At 55.2% G+C, this 19118-nt stretch overlaps 1 protein-coding gene and 2 long non-coding RNA genes across 5 annotated transcripts in view; 2 read left to right on the top strand and 1 right to left on the bottom strand.

The window, feature by feature from the left end:
- Positions 1-3781: 3781 nt before the first annotated feature.
- ABCC6 (ATP binding cassette subfamily C member 6) overlaps positions 3782-19118 on the bottom strand; it is a 47650-nt gene continuing 32313 nt past the window's right edge. Inside the window, exons 21-31 of the mRNA XM_081819971.1 lie at positions 17893-18019; positions 15918-16125; positions 14687-14997; positions 12509-12708; positions 10412-10538; positions 9544-9645; positions 8585-8731; positions 6868-7026; positions 6619-6785; positions 4803-4997; positions 3782-4476 (exon numbers count right to left, since the gene is read on the bottom strand). Of these exons, the coding sequence (XP_081676097.1) occupies positions 4368-4476; positions 4803-4997; positions 6619-6785; positions 6868-7026; positions 8585-8731; positions 9544-9645; positions 10412-10538; positions 12509-12708; positions 14687-14997; positions 15918-16125; positions 17893-18019 (1852 nt within the window). The 3' untranslated portion in view covers positions 3782-4367. The remainder of the gene's footprint in view (positions 4477-4802; positions 4998-6618; positions 6786-6867; positions 7027-8584; positions 8732-9543; positions 9646-10411; positions 10539-12508; positions 12709-14686; positions 14998-15917; positions 16126-17892; positions 18020-19118) is intronic.
- LOC145721586 (uncharacterized) lies at positions 15078-17792 on the top strand. Its single transcript, XR_014145347.1, has 3 exons — positions 15078-15828; positions 16006-16098; positions 17721-17792. It is a non-coding gene; the product is annotated as an uncharacterized LOC145721586 (long non-coding RNA).
- The window catches only part of LOC145721583 (uncharacterized), a 7099-nt gene continuing 5950 nt past the window's right edge, over positions 17970-19118 (top strand). For 2 of the 3 annotated variants that reach the window (XR_014145342.1, XR_014145341.1), the window contains exon 1: positions 18003-18110. This is a non-coding gene — a long non-coding RNA (uncharacterized LOC145721583). Of the gene's footprint in view, positions 18111-19118 lie in introns of all 3 variants that reach the window. The other variant, XR_014145343.1, reaches the window with a different exon arrangement.

The raw sequence follows: 19118 nt of genomic DNA, 5'->3' as shown, positions 1-19118 counted from the left end.
CAAAGGAAGCTGGGAGATGGCAGGGGGAGGTAAGGAAGAGTAGTACCTCCCCTAGTGGTCGTTCCCGTGGTCTCTTGAGTCGTGGCTAGCGGGGAAGTGAGGCTGGCGTGTTGGGTTTCTGAGTTTGCACTGCGTGAGTCTTGCTCGTGAAGAGTTGCCGTGTTTGGGGAGCAAACCATCCATGCTGCGCCCTGAAAGCAGGCCCCGAGTAGCCGCGCAGAGCGGGCATCCTGCCGTGTCGCCCGGAGCGTGGACGTGCTCAGTAGAGAGAGGCCGGTCAGCTTGTTCCCATTAGAAGGGAAGTATTTGGATATGCCATGTGGGGGGTCAGTTTTAGGGGTGAGGTCCCAGGTCAGATCCTAACCAGGTGTCCCAAGTGTGCGACCTGGTGTGTGCTTCGTGGGCATGCGCCATGGGACAGCCGGTGCTCAGGAGGGTCGCGGGCCTGGGTTCAAGCTCATGCTGCTTCCTGAAGAGGAGACCGTGTGCGGCCTTAACCCCGGAGAGGGTGGGGTCCGAAGCCCCGAGGCTGGGGCAGGGGTAAGCGCTTCAGTGCCGTGGAAGGAGCAAGGGGGGCCCCCCCCGGGTGCCTGGCCCTGGGCTCGGTGCTTAGCCTCACTCCCGTGGGAACAGACCCCCAGGCCAGAGCGGAGCGGGGAACAGGCGTGATGCTTCCTGCGTGGGTCCCACAGCACATTCCAGCAAAGTACTCACAATCTGACCACTTCTCTGCCCTCCAGTTGCTGCCACGCGGGTCCCTGTCTCATGCCCCTGTGACCACCACCTCAGCGATCTCCCTGCTGCCCTGGCCACCCCACTTCCCCCCAGTACAGTCTGTTCTCCACCCAGCAGCATCGTGTGCCTTTAAAAACCCTCCATCACAACCCTCCAGTGGTCCCGTGTCTGGCGGCAGCCAGCTTCCCTGCACACCCCGGCTTCCCGTAACCTCTGGGGGCCCCCAGCTCCCCTCTGGCCATCTCGCAGGGCCCTCCAGCCACAAAGCCCCTCTGCTGTCCTTCCAGCATGCTGGGCACTGTCCCGCCCCCGGGTCTTCCCTCTGCCCCAGATGTCAGCGTGGCTGGTCGCTGTCCTGTTTCTTTCACAGTGGCGGCTCCCCAAGAGCAAGGCTCTGATCGCCTTACTCCGTAATGAATGCCCACCCCGGGCCCATAGCTCGCCCCCGGTGACTGCCTTCTCTGATCCAACACTGAGCTCGCCGTGCCGGGCCCTGGGCCAAGTGTGACGTCATTGGGGCCTCTAGAACCTGCCTTTCAGGAGCTGTGGTTTCTTCATTGGTACAGCTGGGATCGTTGTGTCCATCTGGCCAGGTGGGTGTGAGGATGGAAGCCGATGCAGGTCAAGCACCCAGCGCCACACCTGGCCCTCTGGACACCGTCCTACGTGGTGATGGCTTTCATTCATTCATTTGTCCGTCTATCCAGCCATCCTGATATCCATCCAGCCGTCCGTCCATCCATGCAATCGTCACTTATTGAACACTCCCACGTGCTGTGCACCGTGCCGGATGCTGGGAGACACCGTGAACGCATGTGAACAAATCCCTTGTGTCAAGAAGGAAAGGAGCCCATTCCCTCCCTTCTGGTGGGGGGGGGGTTGTTGCTGCCAGAGTGGAATTCAGCTGTCAGCGAGCTGATGTTCTAGAGCTAAAGGAGTGTGCATGAGGCAGGTCAGTGGTTAGGTCGTGGGCTCTGGCGCCAGGCCACCCGGGTTCAGATCCCTGCATTTTCTCCGTGAAAGGGGCCTCAGGAAAGCGTCCTAGTAAGGTGAGAACCCTGCTCCCTTCCTCCCCCCATTGTAAGGATTCACTGAAAGGCTGAGGCGGGCATCGGGACAGGGCTTGGTGAGCGTCGGCAGTGACGCGAGGGGACACGGGAGGATGAAGAACCGACCGAGGCGGGCACTGACCACAGGTCTGTACGTGACTTTCCCCGTAGCTGTCTCCCAGTGGGCCTTCGGCACGGTCTCTGGGGAGCCGTGGTGCGCCGCCCCCGGCACCCTCATTAGTGCTGGCTTCCATAGCACCCGCTCCCCTGTCCGTGAAAAAGCCTCGAAGGACCCCGAGTGCGTTTGCCAAACACAGCGGCTACCACTTTTGCCTGCGGTCCGTGTGCCCGGATGTCAGGGGCCCCGCTCCAAGCAAAGTGCAAAGTGCTGCGCCTGGTCCCTTCCTGTCCTTCCAAGTTGGGCAGGATCCCCCACGCGATGCCTTGGGCTGTGGTGTTAAATAGACCCAGGACAGACCCCCCTCACCCTCACCGGCCCGCTCTGCCACTTACAAGCCCGGTGACCTTGGCATGCCAAGGTCATGTGAGCTCTCTGGGCCTCATTTTCCGCCTTTCCAAAACGGAGTTGGTAGGTGCTAGTAATGGTGGGGCCGGCCCTTCGGAGGCAGGACTGGGGGCCGGCAAGGGCTGCAGCCCTCTGACCCCACTTGGAAGGCATCCAAATGAGCTTCTGGCCACACCTTGGCAGAGGGACGTAGAAGCTGCAATTAGATCTAGATTTAGTTTTCTCCGGGCTGAAAACCCTACACTGGATGGAACAGCGTAAGGTCCCTGTGACATGGCTAGGACAGGGTGGGTGGGTGTCCTCAGGCCCTTCCTGATACACCAACACAGCCACTGTCCGTGTATCTGGGTGATCGGTGGGTTGGCTTAGCCCAGTCCCTCTCAACTGGGTGACTGATCCCCCAGGGGACACTTGGCAGCGTCTGGAGACATCTTGTCACAATAGGTGACAGCATGATTGGCATCTAGTGAGGAGAGGCCAGGGATGCTTCCGAGCATCCCACGGTGCACAACCCAGAATCCTCAACCCCACGTCAGTAGCGATGCAGTTAAAAAAAATTCTGGCGTGTATACTCTCTGCCCCACGGAGGACCCGAGGAGCTCCTCAAGCAGAACAGTTTTGACACTAATAATGAAAGTTGATTGAGCACGTATTTGTGCCCAGCTCAGCTCAGACGCTTGCACGTATTAACTTTATCCCTGCAGCGATGCCATGAGGTCACGGCAGAACCCTGGGCTGCCAGAAAGTTCTCATCCAAGGCGTGGACTTGTTCTCATGCTGCATGTCTGTGTGACCTCAGGCTTGGCTATTTTAGAGTCTGGTCCCTCTTGGCCCGCGCCTGCAGCCGGCTTCAGCCGCGCTGTATCAGCTTTGCGACTGCGGAGGGAGATGGGCTGAGCCCCACGGCACGCCGTGCTGGTGCCTCCCCTGGACGGTGGGCAAGACCCGGCCCATCTCTGCCGCGGACCTGGGGCTTCCAACAGTCTCCGGAGGACGCTCCCGGCTGATGCACCTGCTGGTGGGCCTCCCCCCCACCCCCCAGCCGCCCACCCCCAGGAGCTAGAATTTGGTCTTTCACACACGTGCAATGTGTGCCCTGAGCAAATTCTCTCCGTGGGGGGCCCGGGAGTCCCTGGCTCCGCAAATCTTGTTTTTGGCACTGAAGGTGCTGGTGTGGGGGGCCGGCCTGTTCTTGGTGGGGGGGTTGGGGGGTCGGCTTGTGTGTCGGTTCAGACAAGACGCTCCTTGGGGCTCACCTACGAGGGTGGAGGGGCAGCAGCAGGAGGTGTGGAATTCCCTGGAATCCTATGAGGAGCTTTAAAAATACTTACCAGAATGGAGAGCACATCAGCGCCTGGTTGCGGGCGGGAGGAAGGTGGGTACGGTCACAACATGGTGACCGGAGGTGTCCTTTTGGTACTGGCCGTGCTCGGCATCCTGACTGGTGGTGGCAGGTGCAGAAGCTTGCCCAGAGACACATGTGTGCGTGCACACGCACAAATCCAAGTAAAAGTGGGGAAATCCGAACAGCATCGGCCAATGGTACCGATATCACTGTTCTGGTTATGATACCGTACTACCGTTTTTCAGGATGTTGTTATTGGGGGAAACAGAGTAAGGCTACCCAGGAACTTTCTGGAATATTTCTTATAATTGCTTGTCCATCTACAACCATCTCAAAATAAAGAGGGTAATTTGTAAAAGGTACATGCTCCACCCTTCCCCCGCCAGCCCCAGCCCCAGCCCCGGGGATGTTGATTTTCAGGGTCTGTGGTGGAGCCCGGGCATGGGTGGGTTTTTGAGCCCCTCGGGTGAGGCCCCTGGGCAGCCAGCGCGGAGAGCCACCAGCAACTTCAGCTCCGGGGTGGACGAGGCTGGACGAGCCCTGATGAGACCGACCTGGGCATTGCTGTGTCCTCCCAGGTCTGTGACGGTTGGCCACTTCCTCTGCCATTTTCCTCCCAGAGAGCGGTGCCAACCGATGACCCCTGGGTCCCTGGCACCCCCAGGGCACAGCAGTCTCTCTGGGCTGGTACGACAAGGCGAGAGTTGAGGGCTCAGACCAGGCCCGATTCCTGCGCCAGCCTGTAAAACAGGCCCTTCTGGGCCAGCAGCTGGGCCGGGCTGCCACTCTCTGCCATCTGCCCCTTGTCCAGGACGAGCACCCTGCAGGGTAGAGGGAAACGAGCAGCTCTTACCAGCCCAGTCGGCCCGGGCGCTCTGCCGCCGAAAGCCCTGCGTGTCTGTTCCGGAAGAGTCTGGCCTTCCCTGCAGTTTCCTGACCCTGACAAGCAGGGCGGAAGCATCAGCTGGGCATGAGTCCTTGGCCCCTCCCTTCCCCTCGGGGCATCAGTTCTGCCTCCCGTAGAGTGGGCACTCGCTAATCCATTCCAGCGCCCCTCCGGCTCTAAACCCTGCCGCTTCCTCTGCCACTGCAGGGGTGGCGGGGGCCGGAGGAGCCCCCGAGGGCCAGCCGGGAGAGGGGTGCGTACCTGGCGCAGTCCATCACAGAGCACAGGCGGTGGGCGATGAGCAGCACCGTGCACCGGGCGAACCAGCTGCCGAGGGCGGCCTGCATCTGGAGCTCCGTGCCTGGGTCCACGGCGGCCGTGGCCTCATCCAGGATGAGGATCCGGGTTTTCCGCAGAAGGGCCCTCGCCAGACACAGGAGCTGCTTCTGGCCCACACTGGAAATGAGTGGGAGGGTCAGGCCAGACACTGGTATGCCTGCATGTCAAGATGGGCAGGGTCTGCCCACAGATGAGGTTTCCCCCGACAGCTTCAGAAGTTGGGGATGTGTGTGTGCACATGCACGTCTACATGTGGGTCGGTCCCTGGTCCCCGAGCTGGTAGGAATCCCCATCCTGCCATTTTTGATCAGGGTGACTCGAGGCAAGACATTCAAACCCCGGTGCCTCAGTTTCCCCAGCAGTGAAACGGCTATTTCTGTTTCTATTCTGGGGTTTTCACCTTGTGCCGGACACATGAGTGTGTGCGTGTGCATATGCTGGGTCACTTCTCACAGGGACCACCAAGGTGGTTACTGTATTGAGTCTTGTGACTACTGAGGGTGCGAGGACAATATAAGTCCCATAAAGTGCTCAGCGGTCTGCTTGCCACGGGGAAAGCCCTCAGCACTGGGAGCTTCTCCTACTCTAATTACAGACAGGGAAGTTGAGGCTCGAGGTCACACGGTCTGTGAGACCCCTTGCCCTTGAGACCCAAGGGTGTCTGGGGCTCTTTCCTGCCATGCTTAACCGACTGAGCCACCCAGCCACCCCCAGAATGTCTTGGTTTTGAAAAAAAGCACACACCATACACCTGGCAGCATTATTCACAGTAGCCAAAAGGTGGAAGCAACCCAAGTATCCATCAATGAATGAATGGATAAAAAAGATGTGGTCTATCTATACAAAGGAGTATCATTCAGTCTCAAAAAGGAAGTTCTGACACCTGCTACAACGTGGAGAACATTGTGCTGAGTGAAATAAGCCAGCCACTTAAATGAGAGACCCAGAGTAGCCAAATTCCTAGAAACAGCAGAATGGCGGCTGCCGGGGGCTGCAGGCTGGGGAAAATAGGGAACTGCTTCTTTAATGGGTATAGGGTTTCAGTTTTGCAAGATGACAAAGTCCTGGAGATGGGTTACACAGTGGTGGGGATGTACTCAACATTACCAGTCGTACATTAAAACATGGTAAAGATGCTCAATTTTATGTGTATTTTACCACAATTAAAATTTCTTTAAAAAGGCATAGGCCAGGAGCGCCTGGGAGGTTCAGTCGGTTAGGCGTCTGACTCTTGATTTGGGCTCAGGTCATGATCTCAGGGTCATGAGATCGAGCCCTGCCTTGGGCTCTGCGCTGGGCGTGGAGCCTGCTTGAGATTTTCTCTCTCCTTCTCCCTCTGTCCCTCCCAGCCTCACTCACACGCGCGTGCTCTCTCTGTCTCAAAAACAAAACAAAAACAAAACAAAAAACATACACCATATGTTACTCAATACCCCAGTGAGCGTGTGGTTAAGCACCAATATCAAAGACCATACTTTTGCAGCAAAATAAATGCTGAGTGGGATAAAGAGAGACCGTAAGTAGCCTTGTGTGGGTAATTACAGGTTGGGTTTTGTCGCCCAGATACATTTAGGGACTGAATTTAGGAAAAAGAGCCTGGCTACTCAGAGCCTGTGTTGGTGTTTGGGATTGCTGATAAGCGACAGGTTCAAACTGTGAGTACTGACTGAATGGGGCTGACTTCCAGGGCACGTTAGCCCCGGGCTGACCCCAGTCGGGGCGTGGGGGGCAAGCCTACCTCAGGCTGTGACCTTGCTCGGCACACTCATACTGCAGCTGGCCCGGCAGGCTGGCCACCACGGCTCTGAGCTGCACGGTCTCCAAGGCTTCCCAGATGGCCTCATCCGTGTGCTCATTCAGTATGTCCAGGTTCATCCGCAGAGAGCCGGGGAACAGCGCCGAGTCCTGGCCAGAAGGGGGCAGAGGGTCAGAGCCGGGCCTGGCCGTGCCTCTCACCTCTGCCCACCCCGTTCCCCCCAGACCTCACCTGGGGGATGATGGTGATCCTGGACCGCAGCGTGTGTAGCCCCACGTGGGCGATGGGGACCCCGTCGATCCAAATCCCCCCCTCGGCCGCCTCCAGGAGCCGCAGGAGGCCCCCGGCCAGGGAGGACTTCCCGGCCCCCGTCCTGCCAACGATGCCCACCTGTCAGGGGATGGGAGGTGAGGCTCGTTCTGACCAGGCCCGACCAGACGAAGGCAGGCCATGGGCCGGAGGGTCCCTGGGCATCTCTACGAGGTCTTTCCCCTGCGCCCAAGATCCATCCGTCTATCCATCATCCTTTGATGGATCGTCTTTCCATCTGTCCCTCTGTCCTTTCATCTGATTACCTTTCCATATACTCATCCCATTCTATCCAACCTTCTTTCTGGACATCATTACCTTCTGCCCCCGCTGCCCCCCCCATCCTCCGTCAGCATTTGCTGTTGCATTCTCAATGTCTGACACTCGTGGAGGCCCGGCATGATTTGTTTAAGAAGTGAATGACACGTGTCACCCGTTGTAGGACAGGCACTGTTCTAGCCACCAGGAATACAGAAATGAAGGAGTCCTTGCTCCAAAGAGCTCCCTGGGTGGTCTGGGAAATAGTGCAACTGAGCATACTTCATTTGAATACAGTGGGATGAACAAGCCCCCTCTATAATCAAACTCTGGACCTGAAGCTGCCTGGGATGGGGGTAGTTAATGGGGTAATCAGAGAAGGCTTCATGGTGGAGGGGATTCTTGAGTGGCATCTTGAAGGATGAGTAAGAGTTTGGGGAGGGGGAAGATTCCAGGTCAACCACACTAAGTGCTAGACTGTAAACTCCCCGAGGGCAGCACTGGGTGCCCACCTGGCCCAGTGAGGCGGCTACTCCACGGTGTTGGCTAAGCCCCAACAGGGCAATACACGGAGACTTGGGCATAGCCTTGAATGCCAAGCTCAGGAGTTTGGGCTTTCTTCTAAGGGAAGCTGGGAGCAGACGGAAGGTCCCAAGCAGGGGAACAACATGCCGGGATAAAGATCATAGGAAAACAGACTGGAGGTGGTGAAACGGGAAGCTGGGGGCTCAGTTAGGGGCCTGGAGCCGTCCGGGGGAAGGCAGGAAGGAAGTGTGCCTGGGTGGGGAGTCCATGGGCTAAACATCTGTAAAATGGGATAATCCTAGCGCTTCCACCTAGGGTTGTTGTCAGAGTAAAACTGCAAATGATAATGAATAAAAGCACTGGTAAACCTTTCTGCAGCACTGGCGATGTGCCAGGCCCTGTTCCAGACAGTGTCCCCATGTATTAACTCAGTTAAGCTTCACAACAGCTCTAGGAGAGTGACACTATGATTTCCAATTTTACAGATGGAAAAACTGGGATCAAGACCTGAAGTGACTTGCCCAAGGTCAGCCATGGCAAAGCCAGGAACTGAGCCCAAGCCAACTGGATAAGGTACGTGGAGCATTCCGCCCTCTGCCCCGGCACATGGTAGGTGTTCAACTAATATCAGAGGCAAAAAGAAAGAAGGGAGTCGGGGAGATGCCTCCTCGTCTGGGACACCAAGGTGGGTGGGCGGTGCATCTCACCAAGATGGCGGCAGGTTTGGGGAAGACTGTAGGTTCGGTTAGGGTGTGGTGGGTCTGCAGACGAGGGGAGCTGAAGTGGGGTGTGGAGGAGGCATTGCTCACCCTGCGCCTGGCCTCCATGAGGAGGAAGACATGGAAGAGCCGCTCACCTTCTCTCCGGCGTGGATCTTGAAGGACACACCCCGGACGGCCAGTGGGAGCTCAGGCTGGTATCTCAGCCCAAAGTTCCGGAACTCGATCTGCCCCCCGTGAGGCCAGGGGGACCGGGCTGCACAGGTGGGCAGCCTCCAGGGCGCCTGGGGCAGGAGGGGACACGGGGTCAGAGGAGCGTCTCTCCGAGGTGTCTCACGAAATGGCCCACCTCTTTGAGGTTCAGTTTCCTCTTCTGCAAAATGGGCATATTTACTGCTTTTTTACAGGGTGGTAGGGGGCATGGAACACAGCAGAGCGAAAAACAAATAATATCTGGGATTATAAAAATAATGCTGGTATTGGCTACTCTTTTATTATTATTATTATTACTAGCTACTATTAATTGTCAAATAATAGTCTCTCTTCCTCTAGAAGGGGTAGACACGCCCCTTCGCCTTTGCGAGGAGGACGAGACTGCGCCGTAGGGGGCATTAGCTGCCGCTGGCTCTTCCCGGGACCTTGAACGTGCCCTCCACGCCCTGGAGGTGTCAGGGGGCCAGTAAGAGCAGTGGGCGCAAATGGAGTGCCTCCAGTGGGCCTGCCCCGCCGTCCTTCCCTGCGGGGTCTCACGCCCCCCCCCCACCCCCCATGCCTGCACTGTGGGCTTGCCGCGTGGTTGTGATCTCGCTGGGACGCCTCTGTCGTGTTGCTAGCATGGGTGTGTCCTGCCACTGTCACTCATGGTCCCCCCCCCCACTCAGAAGCAGGACCTGCTCTGCCCAAGTGAAGAAGCCCAGGAACCAGGATTTGTCCTGGTTGCACACGCTCTGCTCTGAACTGGTACTGCTATGTTGGCCCTGAATGCAGGTGCAGCCCGCGGTGCTCGGGGCCCGCACGCCTGGAGCGGATCTAGACCCGGGCTCACCCCCCCACCCCCCCAGCCCCCCCACCTCCCGCACCCCCCCACCCCCGTCACCTCCTTGGGCGTCTGGTCATAGTCCTTCATCCGCTCCACTGACATGATGCTACTCTCCAGGTCCGTCCAGCTGCGAACAGCCCACTGTAGCGTCTGCGTCATCTGGTGGGAGAAGGCACGAGAAGGCATGTCAGGCCAGCTTCCGCAAGGCCGCCCCGCAGGCTTGCCTCAGCCCCCCTGCAGACAATCACCCAGGTCCTGGGACAGACAAGGGGATGGGATTTGACTGCAGCCACCAGGACACCCCCTCCCCCCCAATGCCTTCCATGCAGAGTAGAAAGGAGCCTGTCCAACCCATCTTGATACAGGTGGGGAGATAGGACCAGAGAGGGTGTGTGGCCCTCCCAAGGACACACAGCAGGACCCAGGCCCACTGACTTCCGGTCTGAGAGGTTTCTGTCCCCGGATTTTCCCATCATTTTGCCTCATTGTAAAATGAGGATAATGAGAGGATCCCTGATGGGGTTGTGGGCAGAGTTAAATGAGTTAATATTTGTAAAGCTGTGAGAACAATGCTTCATTCATAAAGAATGCTACTTAGGTATATATTTTTTTCCCTCATACATATGATCTGACATTAGATATTGTTATTAATAGTTAACAAAATTTAGCAAGGCACTCTCTCTATATACCTTATCTCTATATACCTTATCTCAACTAGTCTTTACAATGTGTGAGGTGAAGAGATGACTGCCCCATTTTTCAGATGCACACACTGAGGCTTTGTGAGGGAAGACTCTGGCCCAAGGTCCAGGAAGGTCCCCCCAGCTAAGCTTCTGTAGAGCTGTATTTTCCTCACGGGTTGGTAGTTTGGACTCGCTCCTGGAAGGTCCCCCTGGCAGGGGTCTGTCTTGGGTGTTGGGAGTACCTGGAGGGTGGCGGACACCGAGAAGCCCACGAGGCCGGCGCTAAGGTGGGCCTTCCTCAGCACGGCACACACGGAGGCCGCCAACACCAGCACGTTTCCCAGCAGCTCTATGTTGGCAGCCAGCCACCTGCGAGGGGAGGCAGGTAAGAGCCCTGTCAGCGGGGGGCCCTGTCTGCAGGACTTGCTTCTCTGGGCACAGGGTCCGGTCATCGTGCCAGCTTGAGTCCCACAGGGGTCCCAGCAGTGGTCCCCTCCACACCCCAGACCCCACCCAAGCTCAGTGGGTGGGGGAGGTTGATGATTTCCTGTCTCACCTGTGCCCAGCTCAGAGCCTGGCACAGAGTAGGTGCCAGTTTTCTGTCCCTGGGATATGCCTGGCCATATCCCTTGTGCCTGATCCCTGCCTGAACCCAACCTCCATCTTATCTTCTTGCCCAAGTCGGCTCGAACGTCGCCTCCTCTAAGAGCCCTCCTGGACTGCTCCCTCCTTTCTCTCTCACATGTAACTGATAACTTCGTAACAGTTACCATTCTTTATGATAAAACTATTTACTCAGCCCTTGACCATCAGTCTCCATCGGCAGGTTGTGAGCTCGGCGTGGGCATTGGCTTTGTCTCGTTCATGACTCTGTCCCCGGTACCTAGCACGGGACCCAGCACATAGTAGATGCTCAATGGCGAATATATTGAGTGCATGAATAAATATGCAACCCCTCCTACTGGATTCCTACTCTACCATTCATTCATTCAACAAACATGTATTAAGCATCTACTGTATGCCGTGCATGCCAGAGGCACTGGAGACACAGCATGATCCAGTTTTAGAATCCCTGTCTTCAGGGAGCTCTGGGCTTTACTATATATAATATTTTGTTCTCCAAACAACCCCCCAAAGTGGGGTTGTCCCCATTTGACAGGTGAGGACACTAAGGCTCAGAAGAGTTAGGTATACACATTAACAAGTCTTGGAAGCCACATCGCCCTGACTGATACCAGAAAGCATGAACCTTTTCAACAGGTCATGGATTTCCAATGAAGCAGCCAACAAGTGAGTAAATAAGCCACTTCCTAGACGGCTGACCTTGAGACAGTCCCTTTGTTTCTTTAAACTCCAGTTTACCCATCTGTGCAATGAGGTAACGTCTGGCTCCTTACAGTTGAGAGGATTAAATGAGATGTGCTATACATAGCACGGAAATCAGGGGGCCTTCCACATAGTAGGCGCTTTCTAAATGTTCATAAGTTCTTTCCTCCCTAGGCTGGGGCCCCAGGAAGAGGCAGGCCAGGTCACCCAGAAGGCATGTGGGAGTGAGACATTGCCCACAGCCAATCAGCTGGCCAGGGACCTGGGGCACAAAGGAGGAAGGAATTCGCATTTACTGAGTGCCTACTGTGTGCTTGGCCCTCTCCACACCATGGCACCTGGGTTCAAAGCCTGAGTCCACCACGTATTTGCTGCGCGGCCCGGGGCAAGTTCCTAAATCTCTCTGTGCCTGAGATTCACCATCTCTGGAATGGTCTCTGCCTCGTGAGTTGTTAATAGGACTAAGGGAATAAATCCATGTAGAGTGCCCAGAACCGTGTTGGGCATGTAGTAAGCTTGTTACAAGTATTAGCTGAGTGTATTTACTGAATCCTGATAGCCACCCCATGAAAGCCATCCCACTTTGACAAATGAGGCTCAGAGACGTATGTAACTTGCCCAAGATCGCCCAGCGAGGAAGTTGCAGAGCTGGGACTGGAGCCCAGGCTGTCTGTGCTCAAAGCCTGCATTCCCGAAAGGAGGCTGAGGAGGCCTGTAGAGCTGCTCTCTCAGCAAGGCAAGAGTCCAGCGGCCTGAGCACAGAGGCTTCTTCCCTTTTGCTGGCATCTCTACCTCCCGCCCACCTGCTGCTGGGGACTCGGCAGGCCACGTTCCATCTGCTCACGGCGCGAGCCGAGTGCACCCATGGTATGCAGCCTCGGTTTTATCCCTGCCTTGCTGTGTGACCTTGGGCAGGCCGCTTGATCTCTCTGGCCACACAGTATGACCCCCGGTTCACTCTATGGGGGCAGAGATGGAGTACAGTGTCTTCTCTGCCCCCAGGCTCGTCCTACCTCTCAGCCACCAGCCGTGGGAAACTGACTCTCTGGCTTTCGTCCACGTTTGTGTCATTCTGAGCCACAAAGGGGCACTGGGCCTGGAAGGCTCTGACCACTGCGTTGCCCTGGAAGGTCTCGGCCACGTGGGAACACACGCGTGAGTGTCTGGCTGACTCAAGGCGTCTGAGCTGGCATAGGCTGGCCACGTACAGGCTCTACAGTGGGACAGGTGCGGAGGGGAGAAGTCACAGACACCGATGGGGAGTGTGAGAAGCACAGGGAGCCCCAAGGACAGACTTTCCAACCAGGCTCTGCTACCAGCTTGCTCTGTGACCTTGGGCTAGTTGCTTCCCCTCTCTGGGCTCCCATTTCCTTGCAGGATCAGAGTTACGTGGTTCTTTTTAAGATCACCTGGGAAGCTCTAAAACCCTCCCGTGACCCAGCCCAGGACGAGTAAATCGGAATCTCTGGCGGGGTCACCTTGGCCGCAGTATGTTTTTTTTTTTTTTTTTTTTTTTAAAGATTTTATTTATTTGAGAGAGAGAGTGAGAGAGAGAAAGAGCACAAGAGGGGGGAGCGGGAGAGAGAGAAGCAGACTCCCCGCCGAGCAGGGAGCCCGATGCGGGACTCGATCCCGGGACTCCAGGATCATGACCTGAGCCGAAGGCAGTCGCTTAACCAACTGAGCCACCTAGGCGCCCCGCAGTATGTTTTTAAAAACCTTCTGGGTGATTCTCATGCACAGCCAGGATTGAGAAATCACTCCTCTGGTGTGAATGTCTCATTCCCAGCTCTGAGGCCACCTGCTTCCCTTAGGGCCCAGTAAATGTGGGAACAAAACCATAAAGGACACGGAAGGCAGTTGGCCAAGTGGAACTCATTCCCTTAACTGGAGCTTCCATGCCAGGCGCTGGCAACGTAACAATGCGCAAATAATATGCAGCGTTATTTGGTTTGAGTTGCCATTTGTGTGCAGGCAGGGAGGACTGGCATTTGCTGAACACCCAGGCTGTGTGCTAGGCCCTTTACAAATACCATTTATGAATGCGAGGTGGGCGTTAGTGGGCTTCACAGTTTACAGATGAGAACACCCAAGGCCCGGACGGACAAAGCAGCTGCTTCGGGTCTCTACGGCAAGCAAGTGGCAGGGCCTGGATTCAGACCCACCTCTGCCTGCCCGCAAAGCTGCCCCTCCCCAAGTCAAGAGGACAGAGAGAAGACAGTGGTGGTTGTGGGTTTTTTCTGCTCTATTTCTGATTTCCTGGGGCAGGGCTTGGGGGGGTGGAGTTCAACCGTGGGACCCAGTCACGGAGGGCTGGCATGGCACAGCCTAGCCGATTGGAGTATATGCCATCCCTTGGGTGGCTGTGATGAGCCCTGGGATAAACACACGTCCCTACCCCCCCATCCGGCAAGTCTAATCTTTCCTGGGACTGACCTATGCATGCTGAGCTGGAGAGCAGGTGTTTGTGTTGGGGCTGTGAGCCTAGGGTGGCCAGGGGCCACCGGGCCTGCCCCCGGAAAGAGAGTGTGTGCAACCTCAGGCCAAGCAGAGCTAAAGCCAGTGGTTCTCAAACATTAGCATGCATCAGAAGGACCTGGAGGATCTGTGAAAACCCAGATTTCTGCGCTCCATTTTCACAGTGTCTGCGTCGGTAGGTCTTGGGTGGGGCCCGAGAACATGCGTTTCTAACTAGCTCCCAGCTGGTACTGACGCTGTTGGTCTGAGGCCACACTTGGAGACCCATGGAGCGAAGATCCGGAGAGAGGGACAGCGTCCTGGCGACCACTGGCCCACTGCACTTCAGGAATGTAAGCCATTAGATCCCGTCCTTTCGTTTAAAGCTAATGAAACAATCGCTCGGGCAACAGGAAGAGTCAAACCTAATACCACATTCTTTGAGATCTTGCAATGCTTTCTTGGTTTCTAGATCATTGGGAAAGATGAAGCGGATTTCAGTAGTAGCAGGACGCGACGTTAGCTACTAAGAACTTTGATGTGGACATCTGGGAGACAGAGATGAGTATAGGATGTTGGAAACAAATTGTGGTGTCTCTGCCTCTGGGAATTCTTCTAGGGATTCTCCCCAGATGCCCACTGGGCAGAAGCTCCTACACTGAATCCTGCCCAGAGACAGGGGACTGGCTGAGGTGCCGTGGGCTGGCCCCGGGAACCTGCTCAATCTCTCCTACCTGAAACCCAGCATAGAGAACCAGCACTGGCAGGATGACCACAGCAGCCAGCGGGGTGACCACCGTCACCGCCAGAATGACCTCCAGGAGTCCGAAGACATAAATCAGCAACGACCGGACTTTGTCAGGGATGTCCACATCAACGATGTCTGTTTCCTTGGAGAAGTGATTCAGCAGGTTCCCGAAGGGGGTCCGCTCAAAGAAGCCAATGGGAGATAGCACCACATCCCATAGAAGTCTCTGGAAAAGCAGTCTGGATGCCCGGATCCCCCCTAGGAGCACCATGGCCATGGAGGCAAACAGCCCAAGGGCTGGGGAGAGAGAGAGGGTGTCAGAGCAGGAAAGCTGAGACCACCCCCCATCCACCCCATGGTGGCCATCTTATGATGTGACCACCTTGACAATCCCTTGACGGAACCACCCTGTAGTAGGTTGAATAGTGTTTGTGCCTCCCCACCCTGCAAACTCAAGTCCACCAGGAACCTCAGAATGTGACCTTATTTGGGAATAGGCTCTTTGGAGATGTTTTTAAGTGAAAGATCTTGAGATGGTATCACCCTGGGTTTAGGGTGGGTTCTAAATCCAATGACTAGTGTCCTTCTGAGAAGAGAAGACATCCAGAGACACAGAGAAGGTGATGTGAAGACAGGTACAGATACTATAAGCTAAGGATTGCTGGCCCCTAACAGAAGCTGGGAGAGAGGCATGGGACCCAGTCCTGCTGAGATCTTGGTGGTGGGCTTCTGGCTTCAGGACTGTGAGAGATATGTTTCTATTGTTCTAAGCTACCAAGTTTGTGGTCATTTCTGTCAGCCCTGGGAAACTGATATACCCCCTTCTTCCCAGTGCTGATCCATGTGCTCGGGATGCGGCTCACTTCCCTCTCTGTTGCTGGGGTGGGGCAGATTTTATCCCTGGCCCATCCAAACACCGCGGTTGGTCTGTCCCCACCCGAGTCCTCAGCTGCCCCCAACAGCTGGGGGCCAAGATCCTGCATTTATTTGCTGATGAGCCAGATACAGACTCTGGGGGCTCCAGGAGAGGGGGAATGTGCAGTGTCCCCACTCCCCCACGCCTTATCTGAAGGATGCAGGTCTGCACTTGGATCCAGGATGTTCGCATGGATGTGCAGGAAGGACAGGGTAAGCCAGGGACGGGAGGACCAGGGAGTCCTGAACACCTCGGAGGGGGCTGGGAGGATGGAGGGTGAGGAGGGCCCGGGGAGGGGTACCTTGGAGGCAGCCCAGGAGCCCGAAGACCCAGCCCCGCAAAGCCGCCTGCGTCTGCCGCCCGTCCACAGTGGGGTCGTCCGCCCACAGGCTCAGCCAGTAGCTGCAGCAGAAGGAGGCCACTTGCTGGCAGAGGAAGAGGAAGAGTACGTAGAGGCAGAGGGGAGCCCCTACAGCCCGTAGGTAGGTCAGGTATATGGTGGCCTTCACCTGTAGCACATGGAGGGGAGACGGGAGCAGAGAGAGGCCCCGGGGGAAGGAAGGGAGGAAAGACAACGTAAGACGCTCAAAGCACGTTGACAGGGCAGATGGAACCACGATGCAGACCTTACCGGTCTTCTCTCAGTGCCTCCCACCTGGAGCACCATCTCTCCTTTAGGCCCTACCTTGCCTCCAGAACCCCTTCATCTGCAGAACCCTCAGAGGGCCAGTGGGGGCCATAAAGGGGACAGGCTGTGGCACTTCCTGGCTTGGGAGTGATTTATTGAACACATACTACAGGACAGGCATGTGTCTCTGCCCTCATCATCATTCTCACCTGACAGATAAGGAAACTGAGGCATGAAGAGGTTAAGACCCTTGCCTAAGGTCCAGCTCCCATGAATCTGAAGTTATTCACACAGCTAGAAGTAGCCAGAGCGAACTTCTGGAAACATCAACCGGCCCCATCTTGCTGTTGCTGTTGCTGACCTGCTCGTGGCTTTCCCTTGCTCTCAGAAGAAATTCCAAACTTCTGGTCTATCTCTCTGACCTTACCTCCTACTCACTATCTGCTGGTCTCATGGGATCCCCTTCTCTTCTCTAGCACCCTAAGCTCCTTCCCACCTCAGAGCCTTTGCACCTGTCCCCTCTGCCTGGAATGCTCTCCCCCTGCTCTGTCTGTGGCTGGTCCCTTGCTTTAGGGCTCCACTCAAGTGCCACTCTTCAGAGCATCTTAATCCAAGCAGGCTCCTGACTCTTGGTTGGTCCACATCTCATTGCCCTTATTTTTTTCTTATAGCATTTATCATTATCTGATATTACCTTGCTTAGTAGCCTGATTGCTGACTGTTTCCCCCCGCTAGTATGCAGTCTCCACCAGAGCAGAGACATTGCCTAGCATGTAGTGGGGGTTCTGTAAATGTTTTCTGGGTGGATGAGTGGGTGGATGGTTGGGTGGGATAATGGGTGATTGGGTCAATGGGTGAATGAATGGGTAGATGCGTGGATGGATGAATAAATGAGTCTGTAGATGAGTGGGTGCATAGGTGGGTTAATGGATGGGTAAGTGGATGGATGGATGGAAAGATGGAAGGGTGGATAGATAAGTGGGTCGATGGGTGGATAGATAGAAGATGGGTAGATGAATGGGTGGATGGATGGATAAGTGGGTGCATGGATGGATGGATGGAAGATGGGTAGATGGATGGGTGGGTGGATGGATAGTAGGTAGATAGATGGATATATGGAAGATGGGTATATGGATGGATAAGTGGGTGGATGGGTAGATGGCTGGATGAGTGAATGGGTGGGAGGTTGGGTGAGATTGATAGATGACTGAGTAGATGGGTAGGTGGATGCATGGGTGAGTAGGATGGATGGGGTGGGTGGTGAATGGGTGGAAATGTAGAGGGACAGAGAAATGAATGAGTAGGTAGGTGGATGGATGGGTGGACAAAGCAACATAGAAGAAAAGAAATAGTATAAGCTGCAGATTGTCCTGGATTTGAGTCCCAGGTTGGTCCCTTGCTAGCTTTGAGAACACAAACTCTTTAAGACCTCAGTTTCTTCATCTCTAAAGTGGGGCTATCATCATCTAATTATAGAGTGGTTATAAACACGAAGAAATATGAAGGGTCTACAGTTTTACTTGGCACACAGCAGGTGTTCAGTAAAGGTGAGTCTCCCTGCTCCCTGCCCAGTGCTGTATCTGATGGGAGGTCTTGAGCCCCGAGGGGTGGGGGGGTGGGTAGAGGGGAGGGAGCAGCTGGTGGTTACCCTGCCATCCTGCACACTGTCCTCTCCTGTTGGCCGTCCTGCCCACTCGGGATCATCTAGGGCAACCCCCGTCTGGGTCTCTGAAGTGGTGCTGTCCTTCCCGGGGACTAACTTCATGGACCTGCCACTGAGAGGAAAGGAGGACAAATCAGTGTCTCTATCCACGGGCTGTGTTTGCACCCAACCCTCAAGGCCACTGGTAGCCACTGAACCCTGAGGTACGCTCTCCACTCACTCATTCACTCACTCATTCATTCTACGAGCATATTGAGCACCACGGGGCGTCATGCCCTGTCCTCCCTCCATGGTTCCTGGTGAAATGCTGTATCTTACCCCAGAGGCGAGCGAGCCTGTTCTTCCGACGCCGCCTCACTGAATGAACTTATTTGCCCAACTTTGGAACTTGGTTTTTCAGAGTCTTCGTTTGGCTTAAGCTTTGCTATAATCATTTTGTGTGCCCCTGCGGTTTACCCTCAGACTTGCTAGTCCAGTTTGGCAGAATGTCAATTTTGCACAATTCAATGTTGAGGACTTCTTGTATGTTCCTTTCATCTATGGAGAAGTGGGCTGCCTTAACCTTGATACCTGCTGAGTGTGAAGCCATGGGCAGCTGACTTATCCTGTCTGTGCCTCAGTTTCTTCAGCTGTAAAATGGGGCTAGTCTATGTCTGCCTAGCTACCAATCAATCATCTACCCATTCATCATTTATCAATCTATCATCTATCATATATTCATCTATCTATAGATTCATCTATGTACATCTATCTATCTATCTATCTATCATCTATCTATCTATCTATCTATCTATCTATCTATCTATCTATCTATCTATCCGATCTTACGTAGGATTATCGTGCACTGGGAAGACAAGCAGGCTTGTCCAGTGTGTGACCCAGATGTGCTCGGGGTGGCTAGCTGGCATGGAGAGAAACTCTGCCCAGCCTCTACTTTCCCCCAGGGACCAAGGCCCCTCAAGATCCTCCTGGAGTCCCCCGACAACCAGCACTTAAGTTCACACTGCCTGGCACCCAGGGGTCCATTGTTCTGTTTTACAAAATCACTTCCCATAAAAAGGGAGAGCTCCATACCATATGATCCAGCAATTGCACTACTGGGTATTTACCCCAAAGATACAAAAGTAGGGATCCGAAGGGGTACGTGCACCCCGATGTTTATAGCAGCAATGTCCACAATAGCCAAACTGTGGAAAGAGCCAAGATGTCCA

Source organism: Leptonychotes weddellii, chromosome 5 (assembly GCF_054177405.1).
Source record: "Leptonychotes weddellii isolate Sample4059 chromosome 5, ASM5417740v2, whole genome shotgun sequence".
Taxonomy (NCBI): domain Eukaryota; kingdom Metazoa; phylum Chordata; class Mammalia; order Carnivora; family Phocidae; genus Leptonychotes; species Leptonychotes weddellii.
The sequence above is the reverse complement of the archived record's forward strand: the minus strand, read 5'-3'. Positions and strand labels throughout refer to the sequence as shown.